At 56.1% G+C, this 22,518-nt stretch overlaps 1 protein-coding gene across 1 annotated transcript in view; it reads right to left on the reverse strand.

Annotated features, from left to right (window-relative positions):
- Positions 1-22,518, reverse strand: part of GLI2 (GLI family zinc finger 2) — a 254,483-nt gene that overhangs the window by 5,611 nt on the left and 226,354 nt on the right. The window contains exons 6-13 of the mRNA XM_059912050.1: positions 18,562-18,763; positions 16,750-16,963; positions 15,314-15,436; positions 12,075-12,209; positions 7,574-7,723; positions 3,448-3,612; positions 1,861-2,139; positions 16-352 (exon numbers count right to left, since the gene is read on the reverse strand). Of these exons, the coding sequence (XP_059768033.1) occupies positions 16-352; positions 1,861-2,139; positions 3,448-3,612; positions 7,574-7,723; positions 12,075-12,209; positions 15,314-15,436; positions 16,750-16,963; positions 18,562-18,763 (1,605 nt within the window). The remainder of the gene's footprint in view (positions 1-15; positions 353-1,860; positions 2,140-3,447; positions 3,613-7,573; positions 7,724-12,074; positions 12,210-15,313; positions 15,437-16,749; positions 16,964-18,561; positions 18,764-22,518) is intronic.

Raw genomic sequence — 22,518 nt, forward strand, 5'->3', positions numbered from 1 at the left:
AGGGCCTCCACTCACCACTTGCCGGCAGGGGGGGCAGCTTGGAGTTCCGGGTGTGTGGAGCCGGCCCGGCCCATGAGCAGGAATCCTTGAGCGACTTGAGCTTCTCCCTCTTGAGCTGCTCGAACCGGTGCACGGCGGTCATGTGTTTGCGCAGCTGCAGGCCACCGGCAGAGGGGGTGGCCAGGGCGGAGGTGTCGGCCCCCGGCGGCGGGTCCTCCAGGGCCGTCAGGTCTGCCAGGCTCCCAGGCCCTGTCCCCGGCATCTCCACGCCGCTGTCATTGTTGGGGGCACTGCCCAGGGGAGAGGGCTCGCTGCTGCAGGAAGACTGGGCCCCGGGGCTGGACTGACACAGCTGTGGGAAGTGTGGTGAGAAGGCACAGACTCAGAGGGGGCGAGCACCCACTGGCCCCGCCACCCACGCTGCACCCTTGCACACCCGGAGTCAGGAAGCTGCCATGTGGAGGAGCTTTCAAAGCATCACTGCTCTGAACCTCGGCTTCCCCAACTGTAAGCGGGACCCGAACTGACTCCTGGAGAGAGTCGGTGGATGGATGGAGACCACCCGGCGAGTAGAAGGCAGCGGGTAATCGCCAGGCACCCACCCCCCACCCGCCCTAGCCCCCTGCTATGCTCCTAAGCTTTCCCAGCCAGCGTCTGGGCCGGAGCTCTCTGCCTGTAGAGTTTTCAGTATGTGGACCCTTTGAAGCTGAGCCCCACAGAGGCTGCCGCAGCCGTGTGAAATTGACAGGAAAGAGGAGACTCAAGTACCCCAACAACAGCGATGGGGGGTGGCCCGCTCGATGAAGCAAGAAACAGTGAAGGCCTGCTACCTGCCGTCTGCCCAGCAGGCCGGAGGTGGGTTGCTAGAAAGGGAAGGGTTGGCCGCGGAGGGTGCAGCTGCTGGACACAGCCCTCGCCCTTGACCTGAGTGGCCACCCCAAACCAGCCCGCCCTCTGCAACAGGGTGAATCGAGCCGAGAGCTCGTGGCACACGTGTACGGGGTGGAGCCCCACAGAACCTGGGCTCCCTCCACCGTGACCTGGGATCTGCGACCAAATGAGGCTCACCTGGGATGCAGCATCCTTGGTTCATTTCTAACCTGAAGGCTCCCAAATTCCAGACCTTTCCAGGGGAGCTGCACACAGCACGGCCCACATCCCTCACCTCGGCACTCAAGGCCTTCTGTAGGTCAGGCCCGCTCTGCTCCACAGTCCAGATTCACACCTCCACCCTGCCCTGACCCTCACGCGGGCTGGGACCCCACCGCTTCCTCCTGTGCCTGCAAGCTTGACGCCTGCTGCCGGCCTCGAGCTGTTCCGACGGCCCCACCTGCGGTGCCTGCGGTCTACGTACCCGAACCTGCCTTCCCGGCCGTGAGGAGCCTGGACAAGCGCCCCAGCCCCCCTCACTCGCGCCACCGCGCCCAGAGCCCACCCCGCTGCTCCGCTCACCTCAGTACCGTCTATCCTTAGGGGAGGTACAGTCAGGAGAAAGAGGTGGAGACAAAGAACAGGTGGTTAGAACAAAAGGGGTGCAGGCCAGAGGGGCAAGGACGCAGAGACAGGACAGAGGGGCGGGGGCAGCGGCGGCGGCGGCGGCGGGTACTGGTTGGAAAGGCAGACACCGGGTGCCGCCCCACCCCCTGCAAACTGACCGCGTCGGGGCAGGCATCCCCGTCACCCACGGCCTGCCCAGCAGAATGGGACCTGGCACGAGACAGGTTCCGTGGGGGCCCGAGGTGGCGATGGGGGCCCGCTGAGCTGGAGAGAGGAGGGACATCCTTGCGCTCCTGATGCCGCTGGGCACGGCCTCCTGGGGGCGGGGTATGGACCGGGCCTCCGCTGCGCAGCCCTGCTTACCCCGGAGCGCTCGGTCTTGATGGCTTTGACGTGCAGGCAGTCCTCCACGGCCTGGCTGGTGCTGCTGGCCTCGGCGCTCTCCTCGGAGCCCCGGCCAGGCTCGGCGCTGGCCTCGCTGTCCCCATTCTCCCTGAGCAGGGGGGTGCGGAGGTGCACGTCGTTGCGCTGCTTCTTGGTGACGTGAGCATCTGGGCCGTGGACCGTTTTCACGTGCTTCCGGAGGGAGCTGGGGTCCGTGTACCTCTTGGTGCAGCCTGGGATCTTGCAGATGTAGGGTTTCTGGAAGAGAAGAGGCGTTACGGATGGGATAGGAAGGCAGACTCCGCGTGGGAGCACCGCCCCTCCTCCTGAAGCCGCGTTCTTAGGCAGAGCTGGCGGCACTGTCGGAAGGCGGAGCCACGTCAGCCCCGCCCCGCAGGAGCCCCGCCCCACAGGAGCCCCGCCCCGCAGGAGCCCCGCCCCGCCGGCTTCGCCTGCCACCCTTTCCTGCAGGTAAGCCTGTGGTTAAGGGGGCCCCACCACGGACTGGGGACATGGATCACAGCCTGCGGGGGGAGGGGACACACAGTGCCTGGTGTGATCAGCATAGCGATTGGGGCGCTGGGCTTTCGAGTATCAGTAGCGAGTGTATTACCTCGTTATACGTCTGTGACACAGCACGAACACCTGCTCTCTCTCATGAGGAAAGACAGGTTCAGAGAGGCAAAGACACTGGCCCCAAGTCACCCAGGAGTGGGATGAAAACTCAGGTTTCTGAACCTCGGTCCTGAGCTCACACACACACACACAACGACATCCACATATAGACATACTCTGTCTACATGCATACACGGACACAGGTACACACATGTATGCACATGCAAACACACATCCACGTAAACACACACACTTACACACGTATGTAAACACCCACACGTGTACATATACTTACAAATACATATCCACACACCCACACACATAACACATACATCCACATCCACACACATGCACATACATACTTGCAAACACACATACCCACACACACCCCTATCCAAGGCTAGCTCCTGTCTTTAGACACTCTGAGGGGTTCAGATACCTTTGGGAAGTCCTCAAACTTCCTGCCAGCATTGGAGCAAGTCCCTTTGGGGTCCAAAATGTATCAAAACGTCTAGAAACATCCTCTCCTGAGTCTACCTGAGTGACAGCAGTTGAGTGGCTGGGCAGGGACTGGAAGGCGGGCACAGAGCCACCACGAGCTCCCACCCGACCTTCCTCCCTGGGCTCCCTCAGCCCTGCCTGGGGCTCTGGCTACCGGGAGAGACAGAGGCTGCTCTGCGCCCCACGCGGGGAGGGACTGACAGCTCCGCAGGCCCGGGCGGCACGAGCGGCTGGAGCGTGTCATCCGCGCTGCCAGCCTGTGGGGACAGGGCTGCCGCTGCGTGCTCAGTCCCCACACCAGGGAGCGGGGGGAAGTGGCACCTGGCACCTGGCCACCGACTGGCCTACAGGTGTCTAGAAGCCGTGGGATGAGGGTGATGCATTCACGAACGTGTCCGCGGGGCCCCAGGCGCACGCCCGCCCGCTGCCCGCCTCCCTGGGGCCGGGTACCTCGTTGGAATGGGTGCGGTTCTGGTGCTTGGCGCGGTCCGAGGCATTCGAGAAGGCTTTGTTGCAGCCCTCATGCTCGCACACGTACGGCTTCTCCCCTGTGTGGGAGCGCAGGTGCGTCTTCAGGTTCTCCAGGCGGGAGTAGGCCTTCGAGCAGCCCTCAAACTGGGAAGAGGCGGGGTCAGTCAATGAGGGCGCCCCAGATCCACCGCAGGGAGCCTGACCTGGGGGCCGGCCCGCTGCCACCTCCCCCTCCCCGACATTCGCTCTGCCCCGCACGTGCAGCCAGGCGCACGGATCTCAGCGACAGCATCTACCTTCCTTCCTGATTATATAAATGACACGTCGCGAAAACGTGGAAAGGACAGGAAAATGACACCGTCCACGGCCCAGGTACAGCCGACACCCAGGCAAGTCTCATTCTGGGGACTCTGCAGTTCATCCCCGCACGTTTTTAAAACCCAAATCGGGAACTTCTCGAGCGTTCAGTTACTTATTCTGCTCGTTAAAATCAACAGCACGTTGTAAAGACTCTTCCCATATGATTACAAACTCTGTAAATGTTCTCTTCAACTGTTTCCCAACGCCACTCCCTGATTAGAACTGTTCTGTGCATTGAATGTGCTAAGAATAAAATCCAGAGTCCTCCGCGTCCCTGAGGGAGCTGGCCATCCTCACCCTTTGTCCCTTCTGCTCCCTGACCCCACTAAGCTCTTCCCGGCGAGTGGCCTTTGCGCACACTGTCCCCTCTGGCTGGAACCTCTTCCCCACCCCCACCTACCCCGGCGTTGGCTTGGCCCACTCCCTCTCAATCTTTGAGGTCATCTCCTCCGAGAGCAATTCTCTGATTTTCTTAATTATAATACCACCCTTTTCCCTTTATACTCCCTAACACAGTTTATAATTATCTTAATCATTTTGTTATCTGGCCTTCCCACTAGGATACAAGCTCCCGGAGAGCAGGCACTTTCTAGGTCTTGTTCATTTCTGTGTTCCTAGGACTTAGTGCCTGACGAAGAGAAACATGTGCGGCGCTCAATAAACATTTTAGGAAAGGAAGAAAAGAGGGAGCCAGAGACAGGGGCAGGAAGGGAGGGAGGGAGGGAGGAAGGAAGGATTACTGCAGGAGGTACCTATTCCAAACACACCGCAATTGCATCCAGTGTAGCTGTGAAAATTGCCCCCAGAATAACACGTAAACCCCAACAGGAACTGTCTCATTCTTCACATCCTCCCCTTTATTCCTGACTAGTTTGATTGGGCACACTTGGTTCCAATGCCTTTTATTTGATTCTGCAGTTCACAGCTCATATCAGAGGGCTATGGTTTGCTACCACTCGGGGTGTTAAGAAAATAACTTGCTGCAAAGGATCCAGAAGAGCCAAAACAATCTTGCGAAAGGAGGACAAATTTGGAAGACTGACACTTGCCAATTTCAAAACTTACTACAAAACTATGGTAATCAAGCTACTGTATAGCACAGGGAACTATATCCAATCTTCTGGGACAAACCATCATAGAAAAGAACATAAAAAAGAATGTATATATGTGTATAACTGAGTCACTTTGCTGTACAGCAGAAATTAACACAACATTGTAAATCAACTGTACATTAATTAAAAAAAAGACATTGAGTGGTACTGGCATAAGGACAGATGTATCGATCAACAGAAGAGAGCTGAGAGTTAAGAAATAAACTCATACGTTTAGGGTCAACTGGGTTTCAACAAGGGTGTCGAGACCATTCGATGGGGAAAAAATAGTCTCTTCAACAAATGGGGTTGGGACGACTGTGTAACAACATGCGAAAGAACGAAGTTGGACCCTTATCTCACACCCTCTACAAAAATTAACTCAAAATGGATTAAGGACCTAAATGGAAGAACTACCCTACTAAATGTATACACGTATATATTTATATGTTTATATAAATAAATCTATATTTATTAACTATAAAACTCACAGAAGAAAATATAGGGATAAATCTTTGTGACCTTGGATTAGGCAGTGGTTTCTTAGATACGTCACCAAAAGCACAAGCAATGAAAATATTGGACTTTGAGAAAATTTAAAACTTTTATGCTTCAAAGGAAACCATGAAGAAAATCAAAAGAAAACCTACAGAATGGGAGAAACTATTTGCAAATCATATATCCAATCAGGGTCTAGTAAAATTACTACAATTCAACAACAAAAAGACAAATAACTCAATTTAAAAATGGGCAAAATACTGGAGTAGACACTTCTCCAAAGAAGATATACAAATGGCCAATAAGCACACGAAAAGATGCTCAAAAGCATCTGTCATTAAGGGAATGCGAATCAAAACCACAATGAGATGCAACTTCACGCCCACTAGGATGACTAGGTAACTGAAAGGCAGGTAACTACAAGTTTTGGTGTGGATGTGGAGAAATCAGAACCCTCACCCATGGCTGGTGGGAATGTAAAATACCGTCACCTTTTTGGAAAAGAGTCTGGCAGGTCCTCAAAAAGTTAAACATACAGTTACTCTATGACCCAGCAATGACCCACTCTATGACTCTATGACCCACTCTTAGGTGTATACGTAAGAAACTGAAAACATAACCACACAAAAACTTGAATGTGAATGTTCATAGCAGTGTTAATAGCCAAAAAGTGAAAACAATGCAAATAGCCACCAACTGATAAATGGATAAAAAACTGTGATCCGTCCACAGTGGAATATTATTTAGCCACAAAAAGAAATGAAATACTCATACATGATACTACACGGATGAACCTTGAAAACATGCTAAGTGAAGGAAAAGACGCAGAGGCTACACATTGTACAATTCCATTTTTATGAACTGCCCAGAATAAGCATGTTGATAGAGACAGAAAGCAAATTAGTGGCGGTCAGGGGATGCAGGGGAGGGAGGAATGGGGGGTGATTGTTGGTGGGTATGGGGTTTCTTTTGGGGAAGTGTTGAAAATGTCCTGAAATTAGCTAGTGGTGAAGGCTGCACAAGTTTGTGAATTCGCTCAAAATCACTGAATTGTACACTTTTTAAAAAAGGGTGAACTTTATGGTATGTGAATTCTATCTTAATTAAAAAAAACCAAAACCTTGCCAACAAAAGTAGTGTATTTCATTGAATCCTGGACACCACCGATTTTAAGACAGACTGATTTCAGAGTCATTAAAATGAGAACAAAGTGTATGTCTCAGAATCTATGAAATACGGTAATTCACAAAGAGCAGTTCCCAGAGGCCTCTGTCACAGCCACAGGAGTGCATCACAAGGCCACCGCTCTTTGAAAGAGGGAGCAATTCCTGTGTGTTAAAAAAGGGTCTCACCTATATTAACGCATATATGTGGAACCTAGAAAAATGGTACAGACGAACCGGTTTGCAGGGCAGAAATAGAGACACAGATGTAGACAACAAACCTATGGACACCAAGGGGGGGAAAGTGGCGGGGGAGGGGTGGTGCTGTGATGAACTGGGAGATTGGGATTGACATATATACACTAATATGTATAAAATGGATAACTAATAAGAACCTAATGTTTAAAAAAATAAATAATAAAATTTAAAAAAAGGTCTCACCAAACATTGGGTTGGCCAAAAAGTTCGTTCAGGTTTCCCCAAACTTTTTGGCCAACCCAATAGCGTCACAAATCCTGTTGACTCTGTAAGGGAGACTGTCTAAAAGGTCTTATCACTGCGTTCCCATTTTTTAAAAAAACTCAACCAAAGTGACTTTTAACCCGTCATCGCTCAATCTGTGACTCTCCAGTGAAACTCTTTTCTGTGCAGAGGACAGCCTGCAGGGAGCTGCCAAGCTGGCCCCCTGCCCAGGGTCACCCAGCCGGGTGAGGGCACAGCTGTGCCGTGGGGCTCCTGGTAACGCAGACACAACCACAGAGACACCAGCACGCCCCCCTCCCCCCGCAGCTACCGAGATGCACACGCTGCCCCACAGGGAGAGTAAGCGAAGATCTGGGGCAGCAGACAGACAGAAGAGGGGCCCCCAGGACCCAAGACTGGGCGGGGGCAGACAGGACACCCTGTCGGCAAGGCCTGTCCCAACGCTGTTCCACCAGGTTTGCCCACACCAGCCCCACCAGCTGGCCGACGGGCCGGCCCGCGGCCACTCACCGTGCACTTGTGGGGCTTCTCGCCCGTGTGTCTGCGCATGTGCACCACCAGCATGTACTGCGCCTTGAAGGGCTTCTGCTCCCGCGTGCAGGCCTGCCAGCGACACACGAACTCCTTCTTCTCCCCGTGGATGTGCTCGTTGTTGATATGCTGCCGGGAAGAAGCCCACGGGGAAGGGTGAGCCCGTCCACCCACCCCTCCAGACCCCACCTGGTCTATGCAGACCAGCCGCCGCGTGGCCAGCATCCAGGTGCCGGCCATGCCTCCTCTTGAGTTATCTGGGCTGCATCTTCCAATTAGTCATCAAAGTGACCCTCCATGATGGTCAAAGCCACCCCGCTCACTCCAGTCTGGGATCTAGGCTCTGGTCTATGGAGAACTGATGGTTATGATGGTGGTTATGATGCTTCCAGGCTGCAAACAGTAGGCACTCATTAGCTGCGGTGGGGCAGACAGGCACACGGTGGGGGCATGAGCAGCCTCTCCCACGCTTGTCCCTATGGCTCCAGAAATTTTTAAATAATATTTTTGTTTTTCTTTTAGGCCACGAGGCTTGCGGGATCTTAGTTTCCTGACCAGGGATTGAAGCCAGGCCCTCGGCAGTGAAAGCGCCGAGTCCTAACCACTGGACCGCCAGGGAATTGCCTAACATTTTTACCGTAACAGAAACATAAATGCATCCTCGTCTCTCTTTTTGACGGTGACCCATGAGATGATAGCTTTGTCCCCTTTTCACAAAAGCCCAGGTTGTTAAAGTAGCCTGCCCAGGATGGAGCTAGAGTCTGACCCTGATGGTGTGCCCTGGGCACTGTGTGATGCTGCCCGGGGGACAAAACGGCCCAGGAGAGCAAGGCGGGACAGCCCAAGACATCCAGCTGATCCTGCAGTGGTGGTGGGGGCCCTCGGTGCTCAGGGTGGGGGGGGCATCTCGGGCACAGCTGGGAAGTGCATGGCCAGAAAGCCTTCCCTGGACGAGCGGGCCTCAGACCCACCCCAGCCAGCACTGCCCTGGCTCAGGAGCATGGGGAGAATTTTTCTCTTTTTCTCAGCCCCTGCACCCACACCTTCTGGCCTCTGCCCTGGGCCCATCACCTGTGTGCCCCCCGGGGGCAGTTTCTCCCTGTGATGGGGAGCAACGGGCCACGGAGGTTTTCTGTCACAGGTAGCAGAGCAAGCCGCCCTGAGTAGGACATTTGGTTTTGTTACTTGCTTTGATGATTTAACTGAAGGCTGCAGTCCTCACTGGAGCAGGGCTCTAACTACTTCTGAGCTTTGGGATGTGTTGATACGTGGGTGGGGCCTCAGGACCTTTATGTCCTTAATCTTTCAGGTTGTCTGTTTAACTGGGGAGTGGGAATGGTGGCATCTTTGCCACCACGTCTGGACCCACACTGTCCCATTTGGTGGCCATTCTCCGCTTGTGGCTGTTGCACCCCTGAAAGGTGGTTGGTCCCGACCAAGATGGGCTGTAAGTATAAACCACACACCTGTTTCAAAGACTGAGAATGAAAGAAGGATGTAAAATATCTCAATAATTTTGTGATATATTGACTGCATGCAGAAAGGATAATATTAGATATATTGGGTTAAACAAAATATTGATACATGAATCCAATTAATTTTACCTGTTTCCTTTCACTCTGCTTAAATGTGCCCCTAGCTAATGTAAGACTACATGTGGGGCTGGCCCTGGGGCTGGTGGTGTCTTTCTACTGGATGGCGCTTCTGTAGACCTTTGCAACCTACAAGGCTGTGCCAGAGCTGAGCATCTGGGGTCCAGCAGCATCTTCTCCCCGCAAGACAGAAAACCGCTGGGCCCTTGCGCCCTGGGTGACAGGCCGGACCATCATGCATCCAAACGCCGACATCAGAGCAAGCAAAATTTATGGCGCTTTGAACTTCCAGGGAAATCTTACTATATTAGCCTCACTTTCCATTTTGAAAGCCTTTCAAATGATAAAAATGCTTCCTGACAATACCTTTCATTTTTTTCTTATTGGTTTGCTTAGCAACAAATTGTTAATAATTGACTGGGGGCTCCAGTTTGCGTGCGTGCCCAGGCCATCCATCTTCCCAGGGAGCAGAGAGACGGAGCTGAGCAGACCAGCCTGCTCCCCACACCCCAACACAGGAACCTGCTCCTTTCAGGGCCAGGTGCAGGTGGTCACCCACAGCCCCAGGACCCAGGCAGGAGCCTGCAGCTGGAGCCCTTCTTCCCACGTCTGGACCCCCTGCCTTTACTTGAAGAATCCCCTCCCCGCTCTTTGGGGCCAATGCACTCCTTGCTGAGCATCTTTTACATCCTCCTCTCCACCTCTCTGCCTGCAACCCCTCCCAGCTCCAGATCTTCTCTTTTCCCCCTTTCATCTATCTGATTTGTCCCACAGCTCACAGCTCCAATGGCCCCTACTCCACCTCAAGACTTGTTTAACCCAAAGAGGTGTTATTATCTTACAGGCACTGGCTGGCTGAACTAATCTTATTTTCCTCTTTGCATTGGCTGCCAGGAAGCTCCAGAAAAAAAAAGAAAAAACAGAAGTGTAGGGCTTCCCTGGTGGTGCAGTGGTTGAGAATCCGCCTGCCAATGCAGGGGACACGGGTTCAAGCCCTGGTCCGGGAAGATCCCACATGCCGCGGAGCAGCTAAGCCCACGTGCCACAACTACTGAGCCTGCGCTCTAGAGCCCGTGAGCCACAACTAATGAAGCCCGCGCGCCTAGAGGCCGTGCTCCTCAACAAGAGAAGCCACCGCAATGAGAAGCCCGCGCACCACAACAAAGAGTAGCCCCCGCTCGCTGCAACTAGAGAAAGCCCACGTGCAGCAACAAAGACCCAACGCAGCCAAAAATAAATAAATAAATAAATTTATTTAAAAAAAAAAAAAAAAAAAGAAGTGTATGTGAACTCTAGCTCAGAGCACTTGGTTGAAAAATTATGTTTGAGTCCCAGGGGGATTAGATAAGACCCTGCTTTACAGGTTTGATGTCAGCGGCAATGGGTTTGCTGAGAAATTCCAGTCCCCTGGGTGAGAATTTGGGGAGAAAAACCCCAACACCAAAGAAACCTACAGTCTTTGAGAGCAAGCCCATGAAAAAAGGAAGCAGGCGGAGTGGGTGGTGTCTTAAATGTTGATTTCACAGAGCTGGGGAGGAGGTGGCTCCTGTGGGATGGCTCCTGGGTGTGACCAGCGTGTGTGTGTGTGTGTGTGTGTGTGTGTTTGTCTGTGTGTGTGAACAGAAGCCATCTGGAGGATCCACACTCAACTTTGGACAAAGCTTCGCTTGGGAGGTGAGAAAGGAGAGGGTAGGGGGATTTTTACTTTATATTTTGTATATTTCCATAGCGCTCAATTTGATTATAAAGAGAACATGTTTGTATAATACTTACATAATTTTTTAAATATTTAAAAAATGTCAGGTAGCTAACTCAAATTTACAATTAAATTGGTTAAAATGTAAGAGAGTTGCCGAGTGGGGATCTACCCAGCAATTGAGCTTCCAGCTTGGTGTAGGTTCATCTTTACAGACACTCACTCACCAAGGAGTGTGCGTTGGGGTTGGGGGAGGTTTATTCTTGACTTTAAGTTCTTTTCTGGATGGAGAAGAGGGAACCACTCGGGGCCAGCCTGGGGAACAGGGAGGAGAAGCCAGGAGGGAATGCCCGTGTGTGGAGGGTTGCTCTCTGCTAAGTGCTTATGCTGGTATCATGGTCAACCTTCACCCCTCTGTAGAGTGGGCTTCACCTCTATTTACAGGAGAAAAAACCCGAGGCTCATAGAGGTTCAGTCACTTGTTCAGAACCACTTGGCTAGCTGTGGTGGAGCCAGGTTGGAAGCCAGGCACCTCCTACCTTGAGCTCCTGTTCCTGCTGTTTGCACTGCATGAGTGAGCCCGCAGTGGCTGCTGTTGTAGAAAGTTTACAGGCGGACCCTGAAGGGCACACCCAGCTCCCGTGGCCTTCTCTGATCTCCTGATCCGTCAGCACCCAGGCATTCTTAAGCAGCCCCCTCCCTGTATGGGTGTAAACACCCAGCTGCACCCATGTACACTGGGTATCTGTGCATGGTCTCCAAGAGGAAATGACCAACTCCTCCCTCCACGGGAGAAACTTCTTTCAGGTTTCAGGGTCAGGTTTGTTGTTATCTTGTGGATGCTGGCTGGCTTAACTAATCTTATTTCCCTCTTTGCATTGGCTGCCAGGAAGCTCCAGAAAAAAATAAAAATAGAAAAAGACCAAGCTCAGAGCACTTGGTTTTTAATACTACCTTTACTTTGGGCTTCATTTTATTGTTCCTTTCCTTCTCATTTTCCATTATTTTTGTTAATCTCTTGTACTACATACGTATTTACAAGTCCCCTTTTAGAAACAAGCACGGTCTAGGTAACTAATCACGCCTTCCGCTTGCACAGGAGGTGGCCCAGGCATCTCTGGGAGCCCCTTCTCTCTAGCAGGGGGCCGGGCTGGGCCCGCGGCAGGCAGGCCGCGGGCGCCCGGGGGCTTACGTGCACCAGCTGCTCCTGGCTGTCGTACTCCTTGGTGCAGTCCTCCCAGTGGCAGTTGGTCTCGTAGACGACCACCTCAGCCTCTTGCTTACACTCATCCCGGTCCAGGTCCTCCTTGAGGTCAGCCAGCTGCTCCTGGGGGGCGGGGGTGCAGAGCACACACACATGAGCCACGCCCAGCCACCTGGCCCTGAGGAAAGGCCACTATCAGCCCCGCGAAGGCTGTGCTGAGGACCCGTGGGCTGGCCTAGGTGGGCCCACGCCCGTGCTCACATGCACATCACACGCATGAACGCACGAGCATACACACATGCTGGCTGGTCATCAGCACAGAGTCCCGTCAATCCTGGGTCAACGGCCATGGCAAGGAGAACAGGAGACAGGAGGGCAGTGACTTTTGCTTATTGGGCGGGGTTTCCCTGGGGAGAGCTGGGGCAGGCCCCACAGGCTCAGGGGGGCAGCAGGCATTTGTATTTAGAGTGTGTGCGGGGTCGGCTCCTGTCTGGAGGCAAGAGGAAACTCCACACGCATTGGCCTGGCCTTACCCTCACACTGTCCCCTCCTCCCAAGGGCACACATGGCACTCACTCTCCCAGCATCGGGCTTCCCTGTGACAGCCCTAAAATGTGGGTGTTTTTATTCTGGTATGACAGCCGGGCACCCTGACGTTCCAGCAGAGGCCGACCAGCTCCCTCCAGGACACAGTGAGTTTGCAGCTGCCCAGATCTGGGCTCGTGTCTCCCGGCCACGATGGGGCCCACGTATGCCCATTTCAAGGTAAAGGAAAGGCCCCTGAAATGGGCCTTCCATTGATCACAGGCGCCCGAAATTCCTTTCAAAGAGGACAAACGCTTTTCTTCCCAAACCAGCAACAGACTGAGGGTCAACCCCACAAGGCCCCCCATCCCAGCTGACGCCAACAGAGCTGGCCGGGGGCAGCTTCCAAGCCGGGTACACGGGACAGGCTGAGTGGTACCAGGAGCGGGGACGTGGGGAGAGGCACAGATGGCCAGGTTGGGAAGAAGGCCCGGCGAGGCCCTCCAGAGCAGGCTGAGGCCTCCCCAGTATCCCCTGGCCTGTGGGGCAGGCTCAGAGCAAAGCCAGGCAAAGGGGCAGACGTTGGGGGGACCTGCTTTACTTCTAAACTATCTCCAAAATGGCAGGAATGTCTGTCTTTCAGAAGAGCCTCTGGGGAAAGCATTTATAGCTCAGGCTAAGGGGGGACAGACACCCTCTCCCCACAGACAGGCACCCCAGTTCCCATAGGCCACAGGGACTCAATGAAGCGGAGGCTGCAGCCTCCATCGCAGCCTCCCTCCTGAAGTTGAGTCCATTTCTCGGAGCAGAAACTGGCCTCGTGACCCCCACCTTGGCCGGTGCAGACTCGCACCCCAGACTGGCTTTCCACTGGGGCTGCAGAGGGCTCTCCAGGGGGTGGGTTCTGAGTGTCGTCTCCCAGAGCACCTTACAATTAATGCACGTGTTCTGGAAAAGGAAAACGACGTGTTGTCCAGTAAGTCCCCGGGCAGCACTGGGTCCACATTAAAAGGAGAGGCAGGAATGCCTCTTTCCCGAGTCTCTAGCCATGGGAGGGCTGGGGCCTCCTAATGCCTCTGCACTTCCAGAAAAACTGGAAATAGACGTATTACTCCTCAAGCTGCCTGCCCTGCTTATTTCAGAGAAGACGGGAAGAAGCTGCCGCGTGGACGTGATCGGAGCAGAGTGCAGGGGCAGGGGGTGGGCCTGGGTCTCCAGATTGAGACGAGCAGCATCCCAGCCCAGGAACCTGAGGGCTGAATCCGAGGAGGGATTCGTTCTGTTGCATTTGCTGCCAAGAGAAAGCAAGCCCGTCCACCTTGCAAATGAGTCAGGGAGCAAAGGAGTCAGGGAGCAAAGGAGTCAGGTCACTGAGTCAGGACACTGAGTGACACGGTGACAACCTCCTCGTGATGAACGGCTGCCCTTCCGTGACACGAGGTAGGAGCGGAGCTGGGCAGGAGGGTGGGCTCTGTGCAGCCCCCCGGGTTGAGGGGGCGGGGCGGGGGGCTCCCCGGCGCTGAGCGCCTCCCCACAGCCCTGGCCCCACGGCTCCAGTGAGTGGATCTCCGGTGGATGCTCACCGTCCTCATCAATTTCAACGGCCCCTGATGATGGCCAGCCGCGTGGAAACCATGCATCACGCAGAGATGCTCTGGTGTCAGTGAGGGGAGAAGAATTTGTCACCAACCTCTGTTTGCCTGAGAATAACAGAACCCAATATTTCATAAAAATTAAGTGCCTGGAGCACGCCGGATGGTTTACAGGTTTGATAAAGGATGGTCCGGCAGATGTAGGGGAGATGGGGACCAGAGGCCCCGAGGACCCGTGGTGTCATAGCTGCGGATTCCGTAGTAATGGGTGGAGACAGGGCCACCACGAGAGGCCTGCCGCAGAGGTCAGCATGCATGCCGTCCCCTCCCCTGGAGCTGGGGCTGTGTGCCTGCCGGCTTGGTGTTGGAATAAGTGGCAGGATCTCCAAAGAAAGACACCTGCACTAGGGTCTCAGCCCCACGACAGGCTCATTCTGGGCTGCGGGAGGCTCTGTTCCTCGCCTTCCCACCAAGAACTGTCCCCCCTCCCCTCCCAGGCACTGTAACACTCACCCCCTCAAATGTGCGTTGAGTCCTTAGAAAATATTCTCTCTCAGCCACTGCGCACCAGGCCCTAGGCAAACCCGGTGACGCAGAGCCAAACCAGGCACTGTTCCCAAAGTGCCACCTCTCCAAAGCTTACCGTGCAGTGCAGGAAACAAAGTGGCCTAGAAGCTGGTGGGGGGAGGGGTGTCTGGGCAGATGTGAGTCCTACTATTCAGGGAATAGGGTGGGGGTCAGATTTCCAGGGAGAGGGCGCAGACGCAGGGGCACTGAGCCGTTCAGGGGCCGTGAGCAACTCAGTGGGCCTGGGGCTTGTGCTGCGGGGACAGACAGCTGCAGCCCTCCCCCCCGCCCCCCGCCCCCCCAGGCAGGCGTTTGATGAGCCCCTGTGAGGTGGGTGCGGGGAGCTGGCGACACGCTCTGGTCCTCCCTGAGCTTCCTGGCGTGACTGCCCTGCCCCCTCCGGTCCACTCACTCACTCACTCATTCGTTCATGCAGGCTGCCGTCCGTCACCCACTCTCAACAGGGTCATGGCCCCAAGGCAGCTGCCCCAGGAGACGAGGCCCGGCCCCAGTTCGAGCGCGGCCAGGCCGGCGGCAGGTTACCTGCGTCAGGGTCAGAGGGGAGGCGGGCCGCAGGCCCTCGGCCTCGGTCTTGACCTTGCTGCGCTTGTGAATGACGAGGGGGTTGACGGTGCTGCTCACGGCCGACTCGCTGCTCTGCTTGTTCTGGGAGAGGGGAGCACAGGGGGGCACCCCAAAGTTCTGCTTGGGCTTTACCCCGGACCCTCCGCACCAGGCCGTCCGGGCCAACACTTGTGTTTGCAGTTTCAGAAACCGAGTCCCCGCCCAGCTCTGGCCTGGGGCACAGCCCGGGGAGCCCAGGGCCCGGCCCGCCAGCACCCTCCTCCCTACCACGCAGCACCCCCCCACCCCCGCCACGGAGATGGAGCAGAGACCCTCTCTTTGAGAAATGCTGGGGACCCCGCTCCCGACTCAGCGGCCTCGACTTCTCAGTCCTCCCAGGCAGGGGCGGCTCTGGGTCTGGGGACAACAGGGCTGGCCAGTCCCGGGAGCGGGACAGAAGAGCTTGGTTCCTCAGGACAAGCGGGTTAGAGTTGCGGTGTCAGGGGATGTGACAAAAGCCGACAGCCACTGTCGGGGAGGTGCTAGGTGGCCGCCTGGAGCCCTGGGGAGAACTTTCTAGAAGAGGGCCGCTCCTAGACCGCGCGGCCTCTGGTCTTTCCTCCCCAGCATGTGGTCACTTCCAGCCTCTGCCCTGCCAGCTGGGTGGCCTGGGCAGCTGCTTCACCTCAAGGACGGTCATCGTGAGCACTAACCAGGATCCAGGTGGACCCAGGCTGAGCGACCCAATCAATACCGGTGGCAGCCCCACTCTGCAGGTGTGTGAGCTCAGGCTGAAAGAGCTTTCAGGTAAGTCAGGGTTCGAAACACGATCTGATTCCGAGGCCTGCGCCCTTCCTACTATCTGATACTGTCTCTAGGACTCCAGCTGCATTTGCTCACCTGCAAAACAGGACTTTGTTCATCCATCAAATGCTCACGGCACCGAGCATGCCAAGCACTGTGTGAGCCGGCCCGGGCACGTCAATAGCCCGTTGGCAAGCTCAAAAAAGATGGCCTTGGGTAAACTCATGCTCTAAAGCTAAGCTGTACAATATTAATTACCTGTTCCGTCCATCCATGTTCCATGCTGTGTGTGAGGTCCCTGTATGACGCCTGACTCTGAATGCTAGGGTTTCTCCATCTAGTCGTTATGCTTATTGGACAGGCAGCCAAAGAGCTGAGGCTGGGTGCCGGCCCACGGTGCGTGAGGGCAGTGTGAGGACCCAGCCCGGGTCTCCTGACTGGGTATCCAGCCCGAGGCCCGTTTGATCACGTGGCCTCTGCCCAGAGGTACGGTGCCAGCCAGACCCGTGCCTAGAGTCCTTCCACAGGTTCCTGGCATGAGACGGCTGTGATTGGCCTTCGCTTGGTGCAGATGAGTACCTGGTGGCCCCCTGCCCCCCGCACCCACCTACCTGGTTGGCATCACTCAGACAGTTGCTGCTGCTACTGAGCTGCGTGGACGTGGCATTGATGGAGGTGAAGGCCATGGGCTGCTGGGCCAGGAAGGTGGGAGAGGGCTGGATCAGGGGCGGCGTGTGCCCGAAGGCCGAGCCCAGGCCCCGCTGCTGGCTCAGGATCTGCTGGTAGGCCACGGGGTTGATGGGGTGGGGGAAGGTGAAGGCCGGGCTGCAGAGAAGGGCAGACAAGGCGGTGGAGAGGAGTGGGGGCAGGACTGTGCGAGGCTCACGCTTCCTGGGCGGACAGGACCCTGCCCGGGGATCGGGATGGGCGCGCTGCTGACTGCCCCGTCACCGTGGCTTTACCCGCTCAAGCACCCGTGGCTCCCCCTGCCGGCCGTCTCAGGCCTCCACTTCTGTGCGTAGCTCCCAGGCCCTGCCCCAGGACGCAGCCTTTGTCCCTGGCCCTTCACTGCTCTGTCGCCTGGGATGTGCCCCTGCGTCACTGATGCTCCCCGACTGTTTGAACCCCGTTCTAACGCGCCCTCGTCCAGGAAGTGTGTCCCGGGCCCTCCGGTTCCCACTGTCCTCTGTCTTCTGAGCTCTACCATGCCACCTGCATACGGGCCACCCTTTCCAGAACAGGACACTGAGGGAGAAATGGTGCCCTCCGAGGCTAAGTCACGGAAGATGCCGTGGCTTCCTCCTTGCTCTCTGGGGCCACTCCCTCTGGGGGCGGGGGGTGGGGGAGCCAGCCACCATGTTGTGAGGACGCGCAAGCAGCATGTGGAGGGGCGCCCATGAAGAGGAACTGAAGCTCGTGCCAACAGGCCCAAGGGCAAGCCATCCTGGAAACAGACATCCAGGCCCAGTCCAGTCTCCAGGTGACCACGGCCCTGGCCGACATCTGGACTGCAGCCTCGTGAGAGGCCTGAAGCTACGCCAGTCTCGTGCTCCTGACCCTCGGAAATGGTGCGAGAGGTTACATGCTTATTGTTGTTTGAAACTGCGGTTTTTGTTGTTTTTGTTTTTTTGTCACACAGCAAAAGATAACTGATATAATTGTTATCACCCCTTATCTCCGGGTCCTTGGGCTGAGCTCTCTTGGCCTTCCTAAGCTCCTCTAACCCTGGCCTCTTTCAGGAGGGCCAGGGTAAGGACATGGGTTTCAGCCAAGTTGGCTGGGGTGTGAGTCCTCTGAACAGTCAAGGGCTGCACAGATGGGGCAGGGCGGGCGGTGATGGTGAGGTCTGCGTGTGCTGTGACCACAGAGGGAGACGTCTGCCAGCCCAGAGACGTGCAGGCCAAGCCAGTGTCACACCTCCAGCGGTCCCAGTGCTGGTCAGTGACACTGCTGAAATGCTAGGAAAGTCCCCTTTGACTTCATGATGGAATCTTTCGCGACAGGCCCGGTAAGGGTTACTAAAAAATCATTTGGTGGGTGAAAAACAGGCCCATGAAGATGTACCCAAATGTTGGCATGTTTCAGTGTCATCACTACTGGTTTTGAATTCCTGGAATAGTCGCAAGTAGACTGACTTACAAGTCCTATAAACAACAAGGTCCTACTGTAGAGCACAGGGAACTCTATTCCATATCCTGTGATAAACCATGTGGAAAAGATTATGAAAAAGAATGTATATATGTGTATAACTGAGTCACTTTGCTGTACAGCAGAAACTAACACAACATTGTAAATCAACTATATTTCAATAAAAAAACCCAAAAACCAAGTCCTATGTTTCTCCCAGGGGGCCAGTGTGGACCCTCCCCACTGGGCCCCAGCCCAGCTCCCATTCCTGGCCCCGGCTCGCGGGCTGGGCTCACCTGAGAGTGCCCGCCGACAGGTGCCCATAGGAGCCGCTGGCAGCCGAGCTGCTTCTCGAGTTGTTGATGTAGGCCACCAGCGAGTTGGGAGAGGTCCGGATCATGCGCTGCAGGTCGAGGCTGGCGTCCGAGAGCGGGGAGATGGACAGCGCCCGCTTGCGGCTCAGGCGGGGCGTCACCCGGGGGCTGGAGAAACGCGACACTGCAGGACAGCCAAGCCAAGGGGCGTCAGCATGACCGCGCTTGTGGGGGTGATGCGACGGGGGAAGGGGACTGGGGGTGGGGACAGTCTGATGGGCACTGCGGATCTGCCCCTGTCCAGCTGGTGGCTCTGGGGCACGGGTCTCTCTCGGCCTCAGTTTGCTCATCTGTACGATGGGCCTGGTCCACACCTGGTGTGCTGAGGATCTGTGTTAGTGCCTGTCCCGTTAGGCATGCAGAGGCCGAGACCGGGTCCAGCAACGCCTGAGGCACAGCGGCCAAGTCACAAACCGTAGGTGAACTGCTCGGTGGCCTCTCACAAAGGGAACCCACCCGTGAAGCCAGCAGCGGGCCACGAAGCACGGCCCGGCCAGCGCCCAGCAGCCCCTCTGCCCCTTCTGGACCCTCCCCGGGGCAGCCACCATCCTGGCCTCTCACCCTCAGCTTAGCATTGCCTGTTTTGCGTACTTGTCTATTACGTAAATGGAATTATCAATGCTTTTTCTCAAACAGCTTCTTCCGTCCGACATTATCGGTGAGGTTTCTCCACGCAGCTGTGCGTGGCAGGAACCGGCGCCTTTTTTATTGCTGTAGAGCATCCCAGCGGGTGACTCTTCCACGGGAAGGAGAGGGAAAGGAGTCACGTGCTCCAGGGTCACGGATCACGTTGCGACCAGGATCGCCCCGAAATGCCCTGACTGGACATTCGCCAAGCAGAGGCCCTAGACTCCTGGCCGGTCTGGGGTGGGGAGGATGCAGGATGCAGGATGCCACGGCAAAAGGCAGCCTGGCAGCATGCGGACGGCTCTCCGACACCGAGGCCCTTCCCTTCTGGAGTCGCCTGGGCCTCAGGGACCTGTTGCCTTAAACACGCATGCACGCACGCGCGCGGTGCCCTACCCGACTGGCCGTGGGTACGCTCTCCCCCTCCCCGTACATACACACATAACTGCAGGGAGGGAGAAGGGCCTGCCCCCAGACCGGGCTCCCTGCTCCTCAGGACCAGGGGCCCCAGACCGCTCCTCCTGACAGCCCCTCCTCTCCCAACCAGGGTTCTGGTCTCCCCTCTGGGCACACAGCAGCCTAGAAATGGTCTGACAACATCGCTGGACAAGAATCCACATGCCAAGGTTCCGACCCCGTCCAGACCCTCCTTGGGCCCGTTTCCTCTTTGTAAAGGGTCCCCAAGCGCCGACCTCCAGGGCTGTGCTGAAGAGTGCATCAGTATCCACACCCGCGCTCGGCGGGTCCCGGGCTCGCGACGCCCGCCTTCCTCCCTTCTGCCTGCTCAGCTCTGCCCAGACCCCATAGGTCCCCTCCTCCAGGGAGATGCAGGATGTCCTGGCCGCGGGGTTGCGAGTCAGTGTGCTGTCTCCACCACTGCAGGAGAACTGAGGGCAGGAGCGATACCCTGTGACTCTCTGGGCCCGCATTCCCAGGACCAACCGATCCCCTAGAAAGCCCACCCCCACCAACCGGAGCAGCCTCGGCCGAGCCCCTGCCCTGGGGGGCAACCACGCCCAGCCCTCCCCCCGCCCCACCCTTGGCTGGCAAATCTGGGAAGCCCCTTTAAGGCTGGGCCACCGGAATCCTCCTGCTGGAAGGGGATTCTGGGGTCTTCTTTCCTAACCATCTCCTTTGTGGATGAAGGATGCTGGGTCCAAGACCCAGGTGGGTACCCTGTACGTATGTCTGTACAAGTGCACGCGTGTAATCATAGACTTTGTTTTCAACCAGAAAGGATGAAGCGCTTGTAGGAAAGCTCCCAGTTGGGAGAAAAAGTTGAGTACTCAGGGTATTCTTTTCCTTGAACATCTTTGTTTTTGGCCGTCTGTTGATTCTGTTGGGTTCTGAGGCCTGGGGCTTATAGATCTTTTAGCAAGCAGAGCTATGGTGGGTTCACGGAAGGTGCTCCATTTGGTGAATACCAGCTCATTCTGCCCCGCAGAGGGGCCTGGGAGCATGGCTGGCACCCAGGCCAGCAGGTGACACACTCAGACCGTGTCACCACCTTTGTCTTGCGGTGGGAAGGACCCCAGCCCACAGGCCTAGGGACACAATGTCTCACAACCTCATTCTGCCTCACAGGGTCCGACGGAGCAGCCCCTCCCCAACCGGCGCTTGGGCTGTGCTGCAGACACGACCACCCATCTGAACAAGCATCCCGGACCACAGAGATGTGTCCTGGCCCATCAGCAACTAGAGACAGCGTGTGTCCCTTTGGTGTGGTGTTTGGATACGTCCCTGCTTCTGAATTCCGGTGCACGGAATAGCCCAGCGACAGCCACCCCTTAGTGACATTCAGACCCACTGTTGCAATGAACAGCCATTACTGTCCCCCGAAATGCAAACCCAGCTGTGCAGATAAGAAAACGAGGCTTGGGGAGGTTAGCGACTTGCTCAAGGGCAGGATTTGAACCAAGGTCCAAAGAAGCCCTGCTGTGTGGCTTTTCTCTGTCCTGAGTGTACCTTCAGAGAGGTGGGGAGAGGCAGGCCAGGAAGACGCTCTCACCACAAACAGCTTTTAAATCCTCACTTTAGTGGCTCTGATAGTGAACTTCCTGACAGCCAGCTGCCTACCTGGCCTCCTGCGTCTGAAGGGCAGCCCCAGTTCAGCCCACACTGCCCATCTCCTGCAGGGCTGGGCTCGGCGGGCACCCGCCACCCATACAGCGGCAGAACAGGGGACCTGGGAGTTGGCCTGACGCCTCCCCCTCCTCACCTCCTTCACAGTTGCATCTCCCACTTCCACCAGCCCAGCCCCCCACTTGCTTGGGGCATCCTGGGGCCCTTAGCTAACTGCTGTCCAATACACATTCCTCACTGTGGCCAAATCAGATCATGTCTTTGCATTTGCCCACCCCAAACCTTTCCAGAACTCCCAATGCTATTAGCAAAAAGGCACAAGTCCTCAGCGTGGCATACCCGGTGGCCAAATCAGATCATGTCTTTGCATTTGCCCACCCCAAACCTTTCCAGAGCTCCCACTGCTATTAGGAAAAAGGCCCAAGTCCTCAGCGTGGCTTACCCGGTGGCTCCGTGGGTGCCCCTGACCCCCCCTCCAGCCCCTGCACAGGGCCTTTGCACATACTGCTTCTTCTGTTTGCAGTGCTCTGCCCTCAGCAGGGTCATCACTTTCCCCAGGAAACCATCGCTGACCTCCTGGAGTTGGGCAGGTCCCCCTGGGCCGCTCTCAGGGCACCACGGTCCCCTCTCTGTGAATAGGTGCAGCTCGGGGGAGTTCGCACCTGCTTGTGTATGTCTGGTTGCTTCTGTTTCTCCCGCCTCTGTGAACTAGGGACTCGGTCCCCCCGCTCACTGTTATATCCCAGCCCTGGGATCGGGCTGGCTTGGTGGTGAGTCCAGTAGGAGATGCCAAAAGCCGGGCATGGGGCAGAGGCGTGGTGTGTCAAGGGACAGTGGACGCTCAGCCATCCAAAGTCAGTAATTACTGAGCGCCCAGCGGATGCTCGGGACTGTTCTAAGCATTTTCAAGTATAAAGCCGTTGAATCTTCACAACTGTCCTATAGAGAAGGAACTATTTATTAGGAGCCTCATCTTACAAAGGAGAAGACAAGTAGCTTGCCCAAGGCCACGTGGCCGGGGGAAGTAGAGAATGATTGCAAAGCAGGCAGGTGGACGCCAGAACCGCCACTGCACAGCCTCTGCTCAGGGGGGGGAGGGTAGGTATCAGGGGAGGGCTCTCCTGGGTGCAGGGGCCCAGGGCAGGGACACACACACACACACACCCCCCA

Source organism: Balaenoptera ricei (assembly GCF_028023285.1).
Source record: "Balaenoptera ricei isolate mBalRic1 chromosome 7 unlocalized genomic scaffold, mBalRic1.hap2 SUPER_6_unloc_1, whole genome shotgun sequence".
NCBI classification, from domain to species: domain Eukaryota; kingdom Metazoa; phylum Chordata; class Mammalia; order Artiodactyla; family Balaenopteridae; genus Balaenoptera; species Balaenoptera ricei.